A 22,655-nucleotide genomic window follows, 5' to 3' on the forward strand; every position below is an offset into this window, starting at 1 on the left:
GACTTAGTCCCGACTAATACTTTCTGCCACAGTACCAAATCCACTAAAACTTAAGCTCTAATATCTAACATATCCCATTCTATGGTAATTTGAATATATACAGTTTGCCTTGTTTACAAAACCACGGTACAGATTTGGCGCAATTCACCCTCCAAGCAGCTTGGTAAAATCTGTGTGTTTTCATTTTGAGAAATACCAAGTGATTGATGACGCAAGCAATTAACAAAAGAAAAAAAAGAAAGATCAAAGAGATTTTTTTTAACCAAGATTTAAGATACCTTCGCCAATCTTGGGAATCTCCATTTTTCAATATGTTATTCGCGCTTTTCGTGATGATTACTCTCATATAAATCTTATCACCACCAGAATTGGTGAAGTTTGAGAAATTGAAGCACACGAAGAATTGACTTTTTCAATCATCTGCGGTGGAGCTCAAGTTATCTGAAATTGGAATCTTAGACGATGTGCAATGAATTGTAACGAATGATGATTGTAGATTTTAAAGTCGTTAAAAGTGGGAAGTAATTATCTTGGGAGTAAATGAACTGAAAATCAATTAAAACAATGTAACAAAAAAGTTACAGAATTATGTCCATTATTATGTAAAGAAATGTGAAATGTTTTTATTTTGATGTAGAGTGATAGTGAGTTATAATGTTCTACCGTTTTGCCTTTCTCGGCGTCACAAAATATGTGTAAGTACTTTCGTTTAGGGGTAAGGTCCATATTCAAAGTCGCCATACGTAACGGGAAAAGACCAAGGTTTACAACGGCCGTATTCCATCACAATTTTTAAACGGCCTTTGTTTTTGAAACTCCCAAGGCAAGAATGTTATACTCTAAAACCACCCCTAAATTGCTCAGGGAAAGGATTTTGGATAGCGTGCTAAAGGAAAAAGCAAAGAAGTGAGCGCTATGATAAGCGGTCTTTGATTTTTTCCTTGGAATTTTTAGTGGAATTTCATTTTGGTCATCAATGCCACATCTAACTCTCAACATTCCGATGTACCTACCAGTATGGATTTCGTGTAACTAACGCCTAAGATCTTTGGCGTACAACTGAAACGTTTTTGGCGCATAGGCGTATAGGTACTTACAAAGATTGTTTGATTTTCAGTTGGCGTAAAGTAATAATTCCAGCTCGGCGTGAATGACTCCATAATCCATCAATTTTTAGCTTTCATTTGGCTAAATTTGCTTTAATTTATTAATCATGTTGGCACATGCGCCTCTTTTCCCATCTTGCACCATTATTGAAAAATTGAATGTTGGTATACAGTAGTCATCTGGGGTGATTACGGGACAGTTAAAATTAAGGGGTAAATACGGGACACCCCTAAAAATGGTGTTATTGTTATAAATTTGGATTCAGATGGAGAGGATTTTGGAGTCATTCTAGCTGCTAGAAAAATGTCTAGTTAGATTATTCTAACATCATACTTTTGATTTTCAACAAAAGTTTCATAATATGTCACCATAAAAATCAATTTTCGTAGTTTTAGAAGGAACTTTTCAAGCTTTAGTGTCAGGAAGAGCTGCAATCACTTTGATTATATTTTGACTGAATTCTGGCATCAAGATACTATGGTTTGAGATTATAATAGTCTCATTATCAAACAAGGCACCTTATCTCTAAAAAGTGTGTCCCATATTTACCCCGTAGTGAAATCTTAATTTTGGGGTAATTATACTTACTTACTTTTGGTTACTTTTGGTTGTCTTCGAGCTTCATGCTCTGGCAAGAAACTTTCTGCTTCACACCACAATGCTGCATCCATCAAACCTGAATAAAGGAAGGATGTCGGCAGCTAAACAGTTTTCATGTCAAGAATGGAGTTAGAGTCGGCTCTCCTGCACCCTGTGTAACCATGAATCTGTGGCTCGTCTGGGATCGAACTGAGGTGTCTGTCTAGAGAGTTTTTGAACTTTTCGACTGTAACATTCTTCATATCTCTAATACTCTTGGGCATTGAATTGAATAACTTAGCACCTTGCACAACAAGCGTGCTATCATGTAGTTTTGAACTATGGGTGCGAACACACATCCTTCCCAATCTTGGGAGTTCCTTGAATTGAAATTTATTGTTGATGTTTGGAACCAGATTTTCAGCTATTTTCCATGTATACAGGATCCGATATCTCTCCCTTCTTCTTTACTCACGTAAAGTTTTAGCTTTTTCAGACAATCCCAATAGTTTTTTGGAGTGCCAGTTATTCTTTTGAGAAATGATTTTTGGATTTCTTCTAATCTTTGGGTAGAACTGACAGCACTTGGACTCCATAGGACTGAGCAATATTCAATGACTGGAATAACCAATGATTTGTAATTAGAGTAACCATTAGTTGGGGTAAACGCGAAGAGAAAGTCCGCAGAATCCAGGAAATCAAGTTTTTTGCTTTCTCAATGGCTGAATGGGACACTAAAGTTGAGTTTCAAGTGTTTATTTTTTAGAAGAAAAGTACAAACTTGATTTTCTAGTTTAATGGAATCATAACTACACTCTAAGTCTTTCAAAACCTGCAAAAGTTTGCATCTAAATTTACTTCAGTTGGTCTAGATTGCTCTATACAAATATTACTAGGGGTGGGGGTAAAATGGGGCTATCTTCAAATCATGCTGTGCTAGAGTTTTTTTGATGTGTTTCTACCCGAATAACAATAATCTGAAAAAAATTTTCAATTTCATGCATTTTTCAGGAATTGCCGGACCAAAAACTGCCGATTTTGGTCCCTAAACCCCCAAAATAGCAATTTTCGTCATTTTACTGGTATTTATCCTTGTTTATGATCCCACATGAAGCCAATTAGTATTCAAAGTTGTTTGAATATAATTTAGAAGTACTTAAGATATAATTTTGGTGCTTTCAACACCTGTTGGGACCAAAAATTAGGCAAATTTGGGCCAAAAACTCAAAAAAAGGTAATTTTTTATCAATTTTGTCATGTAAAAGTTGCTTAAATGCACGTTATAGGCCTAAAACTTGCCATTCGTTTCAAAGAAATAATTGATGTATCACAGGGAGTCAAGATTAGGTGCCTCTGGGTATAGAATGGGCTTTAGAGGCTTAATTAAGCTAAATAAACAAGAAAATCAACTGTATTTTCTAAAAAAATGTAAAATATAAAGTTCAAATCTGATGCCGATTTAAATATTTTCAAATGAATTTTTGATTCATTTTGCTAAAAATTATTAAGATTTAATATATATTAATCTATAATAATTCTGATTGAGTCCATCACAATGAAGTGTGTTGATCAAACGCAAACAATACTGTTTTGCTGTTCATCAAATGAAAAAGTCTCTTTCTGGAATCTGCAGCCATATTAGGGTAGATCGTCAAATGGCAAATTCAAAAAATTCAAAGTGTAGTATTTTTTTGTGAACATTTAATCTATTGTAAGACATTTTGCGCAATTTTTAACCTCCTAGGTAAAAAATCCAGCATTCCCCAGGGGGTCTTTGATTCGCACTAAAGCGAAAAATGAGCAAAAATGGCATTTTTTTGCCCATTTTAAGACTATAAAAAGCCAGAAAAGGGTCAAAATGGTTTCTAAATGGTGTCTTGTACTAATATTCAACACAAAAAGACAAAAGAACCCCAGCGAGATCGCTCAATGTTTCAATTTCAGGCTAAAAAGGCTGATTTTCTCCGATTCTGGGTAGCAAAATGCACGAAAGCAGCATTTTTGAGGACCCACAACTTTTAAACTTTTTAAGGTACACACTTGAAATTTTCAGCAATGAAACACTTCAGAGAAAGCTCCAGGAAAAATCAATCTTGAGTTTTCAAAAATTTCCTATAAATCCATAATGGCGCCCTAGAAATTGAGTTTTCATGCTAAATGCCAATATTTCAAGCTAAAACTTGGTTTTCTTGGGCTAAAATCTCAAAAATGATTTCAAATGATGTCCTGAAATCTTTGGCTCTTGGAAGTATTCTGAAAATACTCTGGAAGAATCAAAATGGTTTGGGTCAGAAATTTGCCCTAGTCTGCCATTATGGCATTGCATTTCCAACTAAAACGCGATATTTAGAGTTTAAAGGCTGATTTTCTCAGGCTAAAATCTCAAAAATGGTTTCAAATGGTGTCCTGAAATCTTTTGGTGTTGAAGGTATTCTGGATATACTCTGGGAAAACCAAAATGGTTTGGGTCAGAAATTTGCCAAAGTCTGCCATTATGGAATTGTATTTCATTCTAAAACACAATGTTTTGAGTAAGCTTGAGTGTTCTTCCTAAAGAAATAAATAAAAAAAGCCCATTCTATACCCATAGGCCCCTGGTCTTGACTCCTTGTGATGCATTAATGATTTCCTTGAAATGAGTGGCAGCTTTCAGGCCTATAACGTGGATTTAAGCAACTTTTACATAACAAAATTGACAAAAAATTACCTTTTTTTGAGTTTTTGGCCCAAATTTGCCTAATTTTTGGTCCAATAAGGTGTTGAAAGCACCTAAATTATATCTTAAGTACTTCTAAATTATACTCAAACAACTTTGAATACTAAATGGCTTCATGTAGGATCATAAACAAGGAGAAATATCAGTAAAATGACGAAAATTGCCATTTTGGGGGTTTAGGGACCAAAATCGGCAGTTTTTGGTCCGGCAATTCCTGAAAAAAGCATGAAATTGAATTTTTTTTTCAGATTATTGTTATTTGGGTAGAAACACATCAAAAAAACTCTAGCACAGCATGATTTGAAGATAGCCCCTAAAAAATGTTGATTTACCCCTACCCCTAATATTACTGTTTAAAGTGTCCCGTTATTACCCCAAAATGGGAAAAAAGCTGGGGTAAAAACGGGACACTATCACTAATTTTGTTGAAAGTCCTTTAAATGATAGCACTTGGATTTGAAGTCATCAAATTCAAGTGAATGCAAAACCTCAAATATCATGACCTTTTGGAAAGATATCTGGATTTTTCAATAACATTTTATACCTGTCCCATATTTATCCCGAGGGTGTCCCGTAATTACCCCAGAATGTGGGGACGTATGCGGGGTAATTACGGGACACCTTTAAAATAAATTTTAGGAACATCTACTAAATTTCAAGGAAAAGTAATACATCTTATGTAAAGGTCATACTTTGACAAATAAAATATCAAAAGATCGGATCTCTAGGATTAATACTTTCAGAGTGATGCCCAAATAATTCAAAATCGTCCCGTAATTGCCCCAGATGACTATACAAAAGAAATTTTGCTTGGCGTGAGGCTTGCTGTACGGAAAAATATCTTTGGCGCGAGATGTCGTGGAATCCATACTGGTGTACCTACCCAACCCACTAACGCTCTTTTCCCGTTACTCGTGGCGACTTTGAATATGGACGTATGTCCCTTACCTGCTTACATAATAAAAACATACGGATTTTACCAAGCTGTCAAGCAACTGAAACTATTTGATTAAAGATTTACCCTCCCCCCCCACCCCCCCACCCCCCCCCCCCCCCCCCACCGTCTATAATAGTATAGATCCCCGCGTATTAGAAAATTTCACTTGTGTCTTGTTGGAGTATGATATCAGCCAACCTAACCACGTACCTCTGATGTGTTCCTACTTTGACTAGCTGAGCAATACTGAAGCCAAATTTCGAGAGTTTATTCGAGCGCTGTCAAGGATATATGGTCTTTCGTTAGAATATGGTCTCGCGTGGAAATGTGGTCTCGAAAACAATAGAGAGAGGGCAGAGTGAAAAAGAGGGAAGTTGTTTAACGTCATACCAGGTGTTTTTAAACAACTCTCCTTCACTTGTTGAATTTTTAAAAGACGGGGAAAACTTTCCCTTTTGCTTTTTTGTAACAAAATCTGTTGATCTTTTAATCCTTTAATTAATATACTTGCTAAGTAAAAACACTATCAGGAGTATGACAGCTCTTCAAAAAAGTTATTCTTGTAAAAAAAAAAAAATCTTTAAGAACAGACAAAGTAATTGAATTTTAAAACTTGTGCTTTTAAAAAAAACTTTTTTTTATAAGAAGAAAATCATAAACGCAACTATCAAGTCTTCAGATGTGGTTTTCTTATTGAGAATAGGATCAATTTCTATGGAGCCGAGTCTTTACTCCTTCGATTCAGCAGGCTTAGGACGCTCAGGGATGGTTTATGGTTTGTGTTGCAATTTTGTTAATTTATTTTGGTCTAAACCAGTCAATTCCTTTTTGCCCACAAAATTCATTTTACCTTACGGGGAGAAATTTTCCGGTTTGTGTAGTTTACGATGCACGATCCAACGATTCACGATGCACGATGTACGATCAATGGAAATTATTATAATTGTTTGGAAATGAACTTTTATGCAGCAATTTTCACGACGCTAGAAAGAATGCTCATTAGCTTTGTTCTTTTTTTACAAGATTAATTTTGTGCTTATAAACACTCAAGACCACATATTCACGACGCTAGACACTTGAGACCACATATTCACGACGCTAGAAAGAATGCTCATTTCTTTGTTCTTTTTTTACAAGATTAATTTTGTGCTTATAAACACTCAAGACCACATATTCACGACGCTAGACACTCGAGACCACATACTCACGACGCTAGAAAGAACGCTCATTAGCTTTGTTCTTTTTTTTTACAAGATTAATTTTTGTGCTTATAAACACTCGAGACCACATATTCACGACGTTAGACACTAGAGACCACATACTCACGACGCTAGACACTAGAGACCACATATTAATTATTATAAATTAAAGAGGCAAAAACTATTGAAGATATTACACAATGCATTTTTGCAACTTTAGCGTTGAGCTGAACAATTCAATAAGAAAATTTATTTATTAAATAAAACAATTATCTTTTAGCACACAAGAAAATATTTTCACAAAAACCCCCTTTAAACATTTTTTGTAATTTTGAAATACTCTCCTTCGCATTTGCTTTCGAGACCACATATTCTTGAAAAGACCACATATCCACGAAGCCACATTTTCACATCAGTGCTCGAATAACTGGTGCAAATTTCTGCAATAATTTGCAAAACTTGGGATTTTTTTGTAAGCTTGGAAAAATGTCTGAAATAGAAAGTATTTTCGAAAAAGCTCGTGACATTTACTATGTACAAGAGAAATTCATTCTACGATCTAATCCGAAGTAGGGGCTGCGCAGATATAGCTTCACCTGTACATAGTTCTCCGAGATATAAACAAATATGATGTAATGCAAGGTCAGCAAGAATTTTGGTGATTTAAATATCTGGTTACACGGAATCAAGATTGTAAACAAAGCACATTTTTCGAATTTCACATTTAGCTCGACTTTTTTGGAAAAGGATAATTACAAGGTCTCAAAAGAAGGTTGTCTACTGCTCATTCCGACATTTTAAATTTTCCGGGGGTTTTGTTGTTTGGAATTGATTAACTAACAGTTAGGTAGGGTCAGGGTTGCTAGTAACGGCTTGTCACTGTGTCGGGTGCATACTCGGCGCCTTGGGCCCCGCAGGGTTGCTAGTAACGGCTCGAATTTCAGTCAGGTTATAAGTCGATGTCGGAATGAGCAGTAGACAACCTTCTTTTGAGACCTTGTAATTATCCTCTCCCGACTTTTTTTGAAGACGAAACTCGCAGAAGTCCATCAGGATGAAAAGTACTTTTTTCTTAACAATTTTATGCATTGCTCTTTCTCAAATACATGGAGAGAAGATTGGGAAGAAGGTTACAGATTTTAATGATGTAGATGTTGAAAAGCTTCTTGACCAATGGAACGTAAGGAATTTCATTAAAAAATCTTTTCTTTTTTCTCTCTGTTCTGATTGTGATTGATTAAATCTGGCATGGCCTTAGAGAGTTTGCTTTCTTTCAACTTTTAAAACACTAAATACAATGAATAAACCCTGAGAATGAAAAGAGCTCATAATAAATAGAGAGATTTCTAAGCCATTCAGTTAGTCAGGCACATATCCTGGCAAATGAACGGGGTGAGCATTTGCATGGGGTATTCGTCACCCAGGCCAGTGTAGTAAATGAGATAGGACGTCTCAGGCTAAAAGCGGGAAAATGAATAAAAATGAACTTCAAACTGAAAATGGGAAAAAAAGTAAGAAAACTGGGCACTTTATTTTTTCGTTAAAAGTTTCTTCAATCTTCGAAGACAAAATCAGTCTGGGAAATCCTCTCAATAAGTTACATCAAAATGCCTCGAAAATGTCAATATGAAAATTGCGTAATCAGAGAACGTATGTCTCGCTCATTATAAAAAGGCCGAGAGACAAACTTTCAATAATTGGATTTTAAACATCGAGTTAAATCTCTTTTGTTAAGTCACCAGGGGGTAAATAAAACAGACCTTGATACATTTATCGTTCGCTTCAACTTGACGATTCGTTTAAAACTCAGCCTCCTAAATATTTGGGGTAGGTAAAATATGCACACAGAAATTCATACTTTTCCAACCCGGCCAATCTTAAGAAAGAAGCGAACAATAAAATGTAATTACCCTTTCCAAATAAACCTCTTCGGTGGCGAGCGTAGTCTACTCTGACGTAATTGTAAAATTTATGTGATGGGAGTTTGACATAGTAATGTAATGTTGTTTGGGGAATTATGAAGTTCTCTGGAATTCCGATTGCATTTATTCAGGTTGATTCTTTATGGACATGTTCATAAAATAAGGCAAGCTCTGTGACATTCAAAAAATAGGAAAAATTGGTCTTATGTTGATAAAAGCTTCAAAATAGCCTCTACATCAATAAAAATTTTTGGCTAAAAAGGTAACAAAGGTCCAAAGGCACTAGAATTGAAAGATTTTGGATGTGTAGGTTATTTTGCCAAAAACGGCTAAAAATGTAACATTTTCATTATAAATGACCTAAATTTTTATTTCAGGTGAAAAAAATTAGAGCAAGGCTTGGAAATGAAACTTTAGTATGTTAACTTCCCGCTGTTGTTATTTGCGGAAATTGCACATCGTTAAACTGAAGATATTGGCTAAAGAAGTAACATGCTCAGAAAATCAACTTCTATTCATAATTTCAATAATTTAGAATTTATGGAACTTAAACAATTACCATATACTATCTAGACTATAAACTTAGCTATGGAAATACCTTAAATTGGCTTATTTCTTGTTAAAATACACATTTTGGCTAAAATGTAACAAAAACAGTGTTCGACCAATTTCAAGATTTTATAGTTTCAAAATTAAAGAATTGGGTTCAACAGAATTCAAAATATAAAGGATTGTTTTATTACTTGTCTTAAAGTCAAAGTTTTTAATTATAGGCTCATGTCTGGCTAAAAGTGTAACAAATATAACATATTTTTGTTTTATCGAAAACGTCATAATTCAGAAGTAATGCTGAGCTATGGAACTTCTGAAAGTTTTTTCTAAAAAAAGACTTATATAATGAGTTTTAATAGAACAAAATAAGTTATAAAATAAGAACTTCAAGATAAAACATTCTTAACTGGAATAGGCTAAAGTGTAACAGAACATATTATATTGTTGTCTTAGTTGTTTAAATAAAAATGTAATTAAGAAGTAATGCTAAGCTATCAGCTATGGAACTTCTGACACCTTCTTTAAAAAAACTAATGAACTTATGGAACAAAAAAAATTATGAAATAAGTACTTCAAGATAAAACATTCTTAACAGGAATAGGCTAAAGTGTAACCATCAAAAAATGAAGATTGAGATTGATATCCCATTAATTCAATGAAATTATCGTGTTTCCCCCATGTTATACTGACAGCCAAGCTTCGGCGAGTATGACTTCTGTTACACCTCTCATTGCAAAGTGATGTTGAAATAAGTATTACAAAAGGTTGATTGAAACATGAATCATATTGATAGTGCTGTTAAACAACTTGTTCATTCCCCAGAAACGGCTAAAAAAGTAATAAAATTAGATATTTCTTCCCAATTTTGTTACAAATTTAGCCAATTTTGGCTGATTAATGAAAATAAAGGCTTTTGGAAGGTTCATCAAGTGAATTATCTGTCATTGAGATGCTGATTTTTGAGATGTGAATTATGTAACTTAGACTAAAGTCTGAATACCAGCCAATTTAATAAATACTTCTATCAATGGGCCTGAAAAGGGACCATTATTAGAGTTATAGGATTGAATGTTACCATATTAGCCAGTTTGTCCTATCATTTATTGGCAAAGTCATAATATTGTCTAAAACAATGCATGAACTAAACAATATATTGCCTTTTGACTAAGGATTCGTTGTTATGTCGACAAAATCTGGCTTAAATGGAACAGCACATTGGGATATTTCAGCCTTGTTACACCATTAGCCGATCAACTTTTTAACCCAAATGCATTACCAATAGCATCCCCTTCAACCCCCTAATGATGCTAATGTACCATTTTTTATGTGAATATTGCCTAATAGCTGTTTTAGAGTCATTAGCCAGCTTTTCTAAAATTTGCAATGTTACATCATTAGCCAGAATTCTGGCAAGATTCAAATTGTCATAACTTGAAATATACTAAACTATAGAAATCGCTGTTACCTAATTTGCCAACAGAAATCTAATGAGCTAACCATCATGTTATTCTTTGAGAAGGATCAAATTCTGTTAGAAAGATGTAGGCTAATTTTGTAACATAGGTATGAAATGTCACAAAAACCTCAAAAACTTGCCTTTTTTTATGAACATGTCCTTATGACTTCTAATGGTACTTTTTCTAACGAGTTTGATTACTCTGTTCTCACACTTATGTCCTTTTTTTTCGCGTCCTTTTCTCCGTGATTACTTTTATTTATATTTTTAAAGACAGGTAAGAAGGCATATTGATGTAACTGTCAATTGCACGCTTATGTTCCGAGGCCATAACCGCGCAATTGCACGGTTATCAAAATGGCAGAATTTTTAAGCATGTAATTACACGCTTATCGAAATTGTTCTGAAATGGGCGGTAAGCGGTAAGCGGTAAGCGTGCAATTGCACCCTTTATTATTCTGACACGCAATTCCTTCCGGAAACTCGAATTTGAATTTCAAAAGCCTAGGGCAGTTTTACTCAAAGTTTATCGTAGAAGAAGATTCCGTAAAAATGGATTGCCCGTTAAACCATGCCTTCACCCGAATTAGAGAATTCTGAACCCCTTGAAATCCCTAAGCAATTTCAACCAGGGCGGGAGCGGGCGTAAATTATAACCATGCATTTGCGCGCTTACGCCCTCGTGTAATTGAGCGGATTTCCCAGACTGAAAATTGACCCATGGAAAAAAAATTTCATCTATGCAGTTCTTTGAAATGAAGCAAAATATTTCCAACCCGGTTCAATTGCGTGGGGTATTCAGTGCTATTACATCACTTTTGTTTTCGACCCCTTGCACTTGCCACCAATCGCAAGTGAAAAATACCCCGTTCATTTGCCAGGATGTGCCTGACTGACATTCGTCAGTATAAAACCTTGTGACTATAAAATTTACCAAAATTTAACAAAAGGGTGGTTAAAAAACTAGGGAAAACTCAGGTAACCTTTATATAAAGGTAGCAATATTTACACACGCAAGAGGTTAGAAGGTTTAAGGTATTCAACTACTGTGAGATTGGGTAACTTGCATCAGTGGGGGCTAACATGCATAGCCCTCAAATGAAAGACCTGGCTGGTCATTAAAATACAAAATTAAATCAAAACAAAAATGGTAGAGTAGAGCTGCAAGCGGAGCTGCGTAGTTGTATTTTAATGACCAGCCAGGTCTTTCATTTGAGGGCTATGCATGTTAGCCTCCACTGATGCAAGTTACCCAATCTCACGGTATGTGGTAGCAGTCAAGTTCCTGCCACGCTAAGGGTGCATGACAGTGAGGCTGGAACTTCGATTTTTGAGGATTACGATTTTACCAGCTTTTTAGCGATTTTTGCCTCGCTAACCCAAATCTCGCAACCTCTTTACCTTAAGGAAGATCGAAATTAGAGTTTTTCAGCGTTCCGAAAAAAATGGAAAGCAGAAATTCTTTTATCTTCACAGGATTGATTCTCAACAACAAAATACATCTTTTGGTCCTTGGGTTTTTTTCTGACGTTTTTCCTTCAAAGAATATCAATCACTTTCCTTTTCCCCTTGAGCACGCGAGAAAAAAATGATTAGCTCGCATTCTCGCGCGGGCAAATAAAGATGAGGCGGCAATCTTGAACTGAGGGTGCTTCTTGGTTTCCACCCTATTTTGCGCCCATGGTAGAATGGTCTAAATATGGGGGTATATTTCCAAATGATAAACAATGTTGTTCTGTAAGTGTTTATTTTCTGAGAGATACAAATAGTATATTGAATATTATTAACTTATTTATTTTTTATTTAAGTATTTTTTAGCCCAAATTTAAATCTGGTTAAATAAAAAAGAAATGATAGCAGTTTTGTTTTTCCTCAAGCCCCCGGGAAAAGTTTTTTTGCCGACTTAGCTATTTTACAAATTTTGGAAAAGAACTCCCATAGGAATTCCGATACATAACCCGATTGGTTAATTTCGGCGGAACGGCTTCAAGAAAGTCATAATGGCAGATAATTTTAAAAGTTTCTGAGGAAATGTGTTTAATTTATCGATGTTGATGGCTTGTTGATTCTTTAAAGAAAAAAGATAACTGGTATAGCTTTTTCTAATCCTGGAATATCGAGGTTCCAGCTACACTGCATGATACATTAGGGGACAATCTGCTTGATCATAATGAGTAACTGACAGTCACGGAAATCCTTGCATTTGCACAGGGTGTGCATTTGCAACGGTTTCAACGATTTTTTCCTCCCCTGTGCAAATGAGCTAGAACGTGTAAGGCAAAATGCGCAAAAATTAACAAATCTCAACTTTAAAATGAAAATGGCATAAAACAATGACGAATGCTGACGAATGGCATTTTCATTTTCTCTTTTAATAGAAGATTCTTTAGCCTTTTTAGAAAATGTTTGTCCACTGGTTAAAATTTTGATCTGTGCATTTTTTTATAATCAAGTGTAACATTTTTCCACTCTGTGTAAATGCAACGAGTCGCAGTGATCTTACTTTTGGATGTGTTTGAGCGTATCGCTCTGGTAAGAATCTTTTGATCCACACCACAATCTTCATTCAATCCATAATTCCTGAAGGAAAAAATGGATCAGCAGAGAGATTTCATGTCTAAAATTGAGTTTGAGTCAACTCTCCTGCACCCTGTATAACCACGGATTTGGGGTTCATCGGGAATTTTTTGCAAGTGTTTGTCAAGTGCATTTTTGAATTTGTCAACAGTTAAATTTTTCAAGTTTCTAATGCTCTTTGGCATTGCATTGAAAAGTTTTGCTCCTTGTATAGTCAGGGTACTGTCGCATAATTTTGAATTGTTTGGACCAGCGTATTTGCTAAAACACATTCGTCCTAATCTTGGATGGTCTTTAGATTTGAAGCAATCATTGATATTTGGCACAATATTTTCCAATATTTTCCAGGTGTATATGATCCTTAGCGTTCTCTCCTTCTTTGAAGTGAGTATATTCTAAGCTTCTTTAGACTTTCCCAATAATTTTGGTGTGTTCCTTTAATTTGTTTTAAAAATGATTTCTGGATCTCTTCAAGTCTTTGAATAAGACTAATAGTACTGGGGCTCCATAAGGCTGAGCAATATTCCAGTATAGGGATCACAAGTGATCGAGTATATGTGACTCCCCAAGCAATTTGAAGTACACAAAAGTCCGATCGGCTAAAGCGGGTAAAAGACCGGTCTCATAGCGGGCGAAGTGAAATTTCAAGCGGCCTAACATTTTAGAAGATCGGCCATGAAGCGGCCAATGGAATTTTTCCAAGAACGGCCTCAAGGCCTCTATTAGAGGCTTTTTCTTAATCGAGAGACCGGCCAAACGGCCAGCGGCCTATTTAGCGGCCAGCGTCCTATTTAGCGGCTTTCTTTAGGGATCTTCTCAAAGATTTAATAGATTTTCGTTTATGAAGTTTGATTAATGACTCGACTATTTATTCTCCTATATTCAATTATTTTTAATCTCCCATATTCAATTATTTAATCCTTGTTGTATTCGATTAATTAATCCTTTTTCGCTTATATCTTAGGGATCTTCTCAAAAATATAACCGAATTTCGGTAAAATGGTTTCGGTTAAATTCGGCTGTTTAACCGAATCGCTTCGGTAAAAAGTTTAACTAATTCGGTAAAAGTAATTATTGAATTTGGCTGAAGCTTGTGGAATTCGGTTAAAGTTTTACCGAATTTCGGCTATAAAGAATTTTACACTGTCTAGAATAATAATAGAGAATTCCACTGACTGAGACGGGGATATTAACAAAAGGATCGTTCGTGGTGAGACAGGGTTGTCTTGAAAATTGTTCTTTTAAAGGGGAATTAACGTTTCAAAATTGTCAACAAATAAATTACAGATTCAAATAGAGCTCATTCAGACAATTTCAAATATATATGGTTTATAGGGCTTTACTCTTCTACATCCGGAATAAGAGTTGTTTGAAAATTCCCTTACGTTGCTATGGATACGAAAAATGTGACGTAGCATACGCCCTGTGTTTCTCTTTTTTATAAGGGAAGAGTGGTGAATGATGATTTAAAATGCAGTTTTTGAGTTTCTTTTTACCGTTAGAAAGTTCACTGCACCTTTGGAATCCTAAGTAGACTCTCCTAGTATTATTTCTTCAACGTTTTGCTATAACTACTCTAAAAAAGATTAATTTCTTATGTTTTTTATCTCTTTTACAACCAAATAGAGTGTAACAGTAAGAATAGTTGGAGCACATGTGACGTCACAAAATCAACAGAGGGGGAGTTTTTCTCCATTGTAGAGTCAAAATTGTGAGAAATTAAAGATTGAATAACTCAATGAATAAAAGACATTATGAAGTGGTTCTTTTTTTGTTCGATCACATTTTTCTTCCTCTTTAATGTCTCGAAAAAAAATCTCAGGGTTAATTCCAAACGTTAATTCCCCTTTAACTACTTACATATTCTGAATTTGTTTATCTAGTATTTTTGAATAGCGAAATACTTTGCTCTCTTACATTTCTTTTCAAATCATAACAACGAACGAAGCAAAGTGCAGACTTTTACTAAATGTTTGTTTACATTGAGCTCCCTCTGCGTTCTTTCCTTCCCGTTATCACGTGAACTTTTACCAAAAATAGTGATGAAATACACTCCTTCTGAGTGTGTCTCTTTCTTTTCACGTGATTTTCACTTTTTCTCTCTCGCATTCTAAAAGTTGCATTAAGCATTCGAAACATCACAGATCAGGAGCTTGTGACAAATCAGGAGCTTATAAGAAAGCAAAGCCTGCAAGATGCCCTTTTGGAAGCTTTCCCCCTTCTCTACTGGGGAAGCAATCATTTCATTTTATTTTACAACATTTGATGGCTTCTTAGGTCCTTCTTTATTTCGAGCGCCCTCCCTTTTATCTTTTTTTTTGTTTTGCCCTTTTTGATTTCTGAAAAAATCTTTCTTTGTTCCAAATGTACTTGAAAATGTAAGTAAATTAAAAAATAAAGCTAAGGGCCGCTCATGGCCGCTAAGGGCCGCTAATGGCCGCTATGTCCGATAAGGGCTGCTGTTAGCGGCTTAAAACTTACTATGCGGCCGCTTTTAATAAGCGGCCTTGCATCGGCCTTCTTCAATATCCAAACGGCCCAAAAGGTAAAAAGACTGGTCAAGTAGAGGCCAAAGAAGATCGGTCTTTTTACCGATCGGACTTTTATGTACTTCAAATCGCTTGGGGAGTCACATATTTGCATGGGGTTTTTTCGTCACTTTCGTTTTCGACCCGTTGCATTTGCCGCATGTTGAACCCTGTGCAAATGCAAGGATTTCCATGACTGACTGAGCAGACACTGTTTTTATCATTTCGTCTTGCTGGGTTATTTATGTCATGCTTACGAGGATGATAAACAGATTTGTCGATGATTTGTTAAGTGTGTTATTTAGGTATCTATGTACAAGTTTACATGCTTCGAGTAAGCACCCAAAAGGTAAAAAGACCGGTCAAGTAGAGGCCAAAAAAGATCGGTCTTTTTACCGATCGGACTTTTATGTACTTCAAATCGCTTGGGGAGTCACATATTTGCATGGGGTTTTTTCGTCACTTTCATTTTCGACCCGTTGCATTTGCCGCATGTTGAACCCTGTGCAAATGCAAGGATTTCCGTGACTGACTGAGCAGACACTGTTTTTATCATTTCGTCTGGCTGGGTTATTTATGTCATGCTTACGAGGATGATAAACAGATTTGTCAATGATTTGTTAAGTGTGTTGTTTAGGTATCTATGTACAGTTTACATGCTTCGAGTTTATACAAACTATGAATGTTTAAGGGATTAAAGTCATTATTGGTTTCAGGGTTGTCGTTTACTTTATTGTTGATAAATTTAAAGCATTTATAAATAAACCTGTTTATTTGATTGAGTCCAGAGGTTTCGGGACTGCCCCAAGTACTTACACAGTATAAGGAAATAAGATTGCGTTTTGATATATACCTACCTATCTTGTATAACATACCTACTCCTTGTTTAACTTTCAGCCCTGTGAATCCAGGTCGGCACTTGAGCTGAAGTCGGCTTTTATTTGCCGACGTAATTTACACTCTAGGTTGGTGTGCCGACAAAAGAAATGTTTTGAGTCGGCAAAGCCGACCTAAAGAGGAAAAATATTATTTGTTAGGTTAATCTAATTGTGTTATCATTTGATAACACATGATAATCGAGCCTCATTCCATTCTCTTTATAAATCATAAAACTTATTAACACAATTATTAAGGATAGTTAAACTAACTGTAGGAGATTTATTGTCTTTGCCAACCTAAACAAGCTACTTAGGACGGCTTTGCCGACCTAAAATGACCTCTAGGTTGGCAAAATTTTGCCGGCCTACGGCCGGTTTTGGTCGGCACTTACGTGCCGAAATGATTTTGTCTGAATTCACAGGGCTGAACTTTAGTATATATTTACTAGCTTGATTTGTTCTTTCCAATTGTGATGTTCATCAATGACAACTCCAAGATATTTATAACTGTTTGCGTTTTTGAGCTGTTCACCTGAAACAGACAAGTTAAAGTCCTTGATTTTGTTGTGCTTACCATAGAAAAGAATAAAGTTTTGGCTTTGAAACGTTTAATGTTAGTCTGTTGCATAAAAGCCAATTTTATATCTTATTGATATTGGCTTGGGCTTCAGTGCAGGCGGAACTGCGATATTCCAGGATTACGATTTTACCAGCTTTTTAGCTAAAATTTTGTCTCGCTAGCCAGTCTAGCAGAAAGTTAATTCTTCTTTCAGAAGAAAGACTATACCGTGAGTGGTCCTAAATCCGACAGCCCTGCCTAATTCCAACCCCCCCCCCCAAATACCCCCCAAATAACTGTTATGAAAAAAATTCTATGTTTACAAACATTCCCTCTCCAAGTTGAACGATGAACTATTGCAAGAACTCTCGAAACAAAATATCTAACAAGACGATTTTAATCTCAAGATGTCAATTGATGTGATCAAAAAAGAATGAGTTGTAAAAATAATTACCTTTTATTCTGAATCCGTTGTTTGTACTCAAAACGTTAACAAATGTTATTTGATTTAATGGGTTCAATGTATTATTTAATGGTTCAATGTATTAAATCTCTCAGTTTAGTTGATACTTTGGTATCCTCGTTGTGTCACAGCGAAAGGTTTGTTTTTAATTTAGTTTGTATCTTTGAAAAACCCCATCAGAATTAGGCAGGGCTGTCGAATTTATGACCACTCACGGTAATTTGTTTACATTTTATTCTTGCAGCTTCCCAACATCCAAGCTCTCAAAAATCACAAGTCAAATAAAATTACTTTCGATTTTCCGTAGAAATTATGCAATGAAAAATCCGACCGACCCTCTTTTTTGGGTAGCTTGGCCCGTGAAACAACAAATTAAATTGGCCTTGCCTTATAACGAATTATTACTTTTCAATATATTTGTTAAATATAATTTTTATTACAAAAATACTTTATGTATCCCGAGTTTATCGTTCTACATCTGCAATTTGACCTTTACTAAGCTCATTTGACGTTAATCGATACTTCGATTATCAGCCGGATTGAGAGAGAGTGATATACTCCATTTTTGGAGTGTATTCTTGAAGGAAACTGCCAGCCAGCCCGCAGCCAAAACAATTGCGTGGTTATGGGTGGTTTCAAATTATGACCTATCAACACTGTGACCTAAACAAAGTCAAAATGCCGTGAATGCGCTAGAAAATCGCTCGCAAAAAATCGGCAATAATAAAATTTTTGAACGAAGGAAACGTCAGGTCGACAGAAAAAGTCTGACAAATTTATTCGACTTACTGACTCAATTCTACTCAATTTTCGAGAGTCCGGTGGGCGACGCGAAACGAAGATATTTGTGATTGCCGCCTTAAAATAGGCATTTTAAATATCAAATTTAGAAATAATAGTATAAAACCCAGTAAAACCTTATTTTCTACCATAGTCCTTCTTCTAAAACAAAAAACAAAATACACTAGAAAAATAAAGAAATTACAAATGTTATCAAGCCACCCAAAATGAACTTTCATTCGTCGCGCGTCATACCAAATTGTTGTATACGTCAACCATTGTCCAATCCCGTAAGCGATTGAATTGCCATCAGTAATAATCTGAGAAGAGAACAATAACTTTATGACATCACACGAATAAATTACACTAGGAAAAACCGCGAGGACAACATGCGGTCTTAACATTTTTCCCTCGCAAGTTTGGGGGGGAACGAAAGTACTCTATATTTTACGTATGGGGAAGTGGAAGAAAGATTTAAAAAATAGAAAAGTTTTCGTTTTGGGGTAAAGAATCAGTATTGTGAATTTAAGCGAGTTTCCAATTAGCAATTTTTCTACAGAGCCAAATAAAGATTTTTTCTATTGTTATTGCTAACCGAGTCTCTAATGATAAGTTCCATAGGTATGAGGCTATTGAGACATAATGTGACAGATTTGCGGAAACAAAATTTAACATTGCTCTAGGCTGCTAGCCCAAATCCCGCAACCTCTTTACCTAACAGGAAGATCCAAATTAGAGTTTTTCAGCATTCCAAAAAAATTGCATTGCTGAAAATTTTTCATCTTCACAGGATCGATTCTCAACCGCAAAATACTTCTTTTGGTCAATGGTTTTTTTCTGACGTTCTTCCTTCAAATAATGTTGATTTTTGGACCTACCTCCGGGTACCCTGGTGGAGGTCCTTTAAATTTACCCATGTCCGTCCATCCGTTCGTTTGTTCGTCTGTTGCCAGCTTTTCTCGGGATTGGCTCATTAGATTTTTCTGATTTTTTGCACAATAATGCAAAATGGCAATGCCAAAAATTTTCCGGCCGAAAATGGCGGAAATATCCCGGATAAACTGGTTTTTTGGCACTTTCTCAAGATTTTATCATTAGTTTTTTCTGATTTTTTGCTCAAAGATGCGTATTAACAATGCCCAAAACATGGCCGAGTTCGATTTTTGAGAAAAAATTTTTTCTGGAAATATGCCGAAAATCGCCGTTTTTCTGGATTTTCATTGGACTTTTTCCTTATAATTGGTTGTTTTTTCATTCAAAACATTATTAATAGCAATGCCCACCATCAAGTATGTTCCAATTTTCAATGAAATTGATTTTTGAAGCCGGAACTATTCAAAAATCGCCGGAACAACCTATCTTTGCCGGAAAGACAGTATTCCATGAATTTCTCGAGTTGTACTCGTATTATTCTGCATTTTTATACTATTCTTCTCATTTTTCAATTATCCTATTACATCAATCTTCAGGTAGGTCCATTCAGCATGTAGCTTGTTGAACTTTCGTTTTCCCCTTGAGTGCGCGAGAAAAAAATGATTAGCTCGCTTCACTCTCACGCGAACAAATAAAGATAAGGCGGAAATCTTGCACTAGCAATCTAATTAGTTTATTTTGCGCCCACGATAGAATGATCCAAATGCGGGGTTTTACAATGATAAACTATCTCATTTTGTAAAAATTTGGTGAGAGATACAAATAAAATAGAATATACTATATTATTGGAACTAATTTTTGCGGAAATTAATTTTAGCGGTTTTCACGGTTTTTCGTCAAAATCACGAATATTTGAGTCTGCGAAAAATTCTGAGAGTTAAAAACCGCGAAAATTAACTCCCGAGAAATACTATTTTTTTCTAATTTTATAAAAAAAAATGTGAAAAATCCCTGTGAAAAAAAAAATTGCCCAAAAAAGGGCAAAACCGCAAAAAATTAAAACCCAAGAAAATTAAAACCCAAGAAAATTTGAACCCATGAAATATGTGGCCCTGGAAAAAGTTTTTTTGCCGACCTAGCTATTTTACAAATCTTAGAAATGAACTGTAGGAATTCCAATACCTATGTAACCTGATTGGTTAACTTCAGAATGGCTTCAAGATGGTCATAATGGCAGATAATTTAAAAATTTCTAATGAGAAACTGTGCGGAATTTATTTGATGTTGATGGCTTGTTGATTCTGTAAACAAAAAAGAAAACAGGTATAGCTTTTACTAACCAAGGAATATGGAAGTTCCACCTTCACTGCAATTACACACCTATCGTAATTTAATAGAATTTTTTTAAGGATGCTTATCACTATTCGAAAGGGAAGTACAGTAATCTTGTAATTTTCAACTTTGGTAGCAACTCCAGAAGTCCAGTCAAGGCTTCCTTTCACTTTATAGATACTATGCACGCAACAGTGTGCGCTGTAATATTTTGATTTTGATTTTGATTTTGATTTCAAGCAAAGGTCTTAGCAACAGGACGCGCTTCATAGCAACAGGAAGCGTGTTCATAACACACGTTCATTTGCGTAGGGTAAAATGGCAAAATGTAAAATAAATTCACGCGTGTTCCGGAAGCCAAAACAATGGATGCGTGAATCCATTCAGCTGACCAAAATGACAAAAAAATGACAAAATGACTTGTCAAGATTTTTAAATATCTTTTTGTTTGGTAAAGCAATCAATCTCAAATAAAAAGACAAGGAATATATAAGCTTTTCATATAGCCAAATAGAATTACCATAGCTTTTATCAAAAAATTATATTAAAGGTCCAATTTCAGCCATTTTCAGCTGCCTCAGCTCAGCTCCTTAATTATAATCTCTTTTATGGAGGCAAAATATTCAGTATTTTGAGGAACAAAAATGAATATGTTTTGATTTTCAGGAAAATGATGATGATTATGACGATGAGGATGATGACTTTGTTGACCCACGTAAAAAACCACCTCCAAAAGTTGACATGCAAAAGGTTTTCAAAGCAGGTAGGTATACAATGCAAAAAGCTTGTGATAAATACAAGATGTTTTCCAGGCTCTCAGAAAATGTCTGTTAAAAAAATTTGCACTGTTGTTTCTTTTGAAATTTGTCATGGTAAAACTGGCTTCTTTTTTATCAATTAATGATGGAATCCTCAATTTGCAATTAGAAGTGATTCTTTTTCTGATGTTTGCATTAATTTTTCAACATCAGCTTTTCCTGGGTCATCTTTGATTATCCATACTATTTAAAGAAGAGAACTACGCTGAATGAATTACTTTTGATTATAACTCCATGTCATACAAAACATACAAATTTCACCATGCATTGTAAGAATGGCTATGGTCCAACATCTTTAATTATGATATTTTGAATTCACTGTAGGTGGCAATAAAGAGGATATTATAAAAGCTTCAAAGAAAGGACAACCTATGATGATGTTTGTCACAGTATCTGGTAATCCAACGCGCGAAGAAACTGAAACCACAAGTATGTTGTGGCAAACTAGCCTTCAGAATAATAACATTCAAGTTCAAAGGTATTCCACTACTAAGATTTTTTATAATGACGTCCAATATTCAAAGGCTTTTGCATTATGATTAATTTCACAAAAAAAACCTTACTGAATTAATTTTTATGATCATGCCCTATTATTAAAAGGCTCCTGTCTTGGTAACGATTTTATGAAAAGAATATGATCTAATTCTAGCTGGTAATCCTCAATTAATCTTTTAGATATGTGATAGCAGACGATAGAGTGTTATTTCAATTGAAAGATGGTAGTTTAGCTTTTGAAATCAGAGATTTTTTGGTCACTCAAGATACTTGTCTCACTGTCACGTTTGAACAATTGGAATTTAAATGCAAGCCCAAGAAGACCGAACTGTAAATTATTTTGTAGATCATTTACTGATCGTTGTGTCTTAATTATTTTTCAACAATGCTTTTCAAGTTTTCCAGATCCAACAATCAAAAGGTTTTATTTTTTATACTTTAATAAGGACTTTTGGGAAAAGTAAGTGACTTAACTCATTCAAAAAGGGAATAATTTTATAAGTGCATGATGGCAAAAACATCCCATGGCATATTGACATTATCTTGCATAATTTTTTTGTAACTCAATGCGGGAACAGGGTCGTTATGGATTTTATGCATTTTTATTTTTTCTGTTTTGTTATCTATTTATTTTCTAGACTTTTCTAGACAAACTATTAGAATTTTACTTGTAACTTTTTTATAACAGATAGTAATAGATCTTTTTTAAGTTTTGTGCTAGCTTTAACTTGTTTTTTTTTCTCTAGGTTGATAAGACTATCAATTGAATGGGTTCTTAAGATATTCTTGATAAGAAGAGTACTAACAGTTTTGACTTTTTAACCGTAGCTGTTTTGGACCTGTTTTTGGATTGTGCATTTTATTTAAAAGAATTTTCAACCATG

The 22,655-nt window shown here is 35.0% G+C and overlaps 1 protein-coding gene across 1 annotated transcript; it reads left to right on the top strand.

Moving 5' to 3' along the window:
* The first annotated feature begins 7,249 nt into the window (after nt 1–7,249).
* On the top strand, nt 7,250–22,491 carry LOC136798313 (LDLR chaperone boca-like). The gene is made up of 5 exons (XM_067054902.1): nt 7,250–7,268; nt 7,553–7,718; nt 21,125–21,221; nt 21,601–21,754; nt 21,952–22,491. Exons 2-5 carry the CDS (start codon nt 7,593–7,595, stop codon nt 22,103–22,105), a joined length of 531 nt encoding a protein of 176 aa, XP_066911003.1. The 5' UTR covers nt 7,250–7,268; nt 7,553–7,592; the 3' UTR covers nt 22,106–22,491.
* The last annotated feature ends 164 nt before the right edge of the window (nt 22,492–22,655 follow it).

Source organism: Clytia hemisphaerica, unplaced genomic scaffold, assembly GCF_902728285.1.
Source record: "Clytia hemisphaerica strain Z4C2 unplaced genomic scaffold, Clytia hemisphaerica genome assembly, whole genome shotgun sequence".
Classification (NCBI taxonomy): domain Eukaryota; kingdom Metazoa; phylum Cnidaria; class Hydrozoa; order Leptothecata; family Clytiidae; genus Clytia; species Clytia hemisphaerica.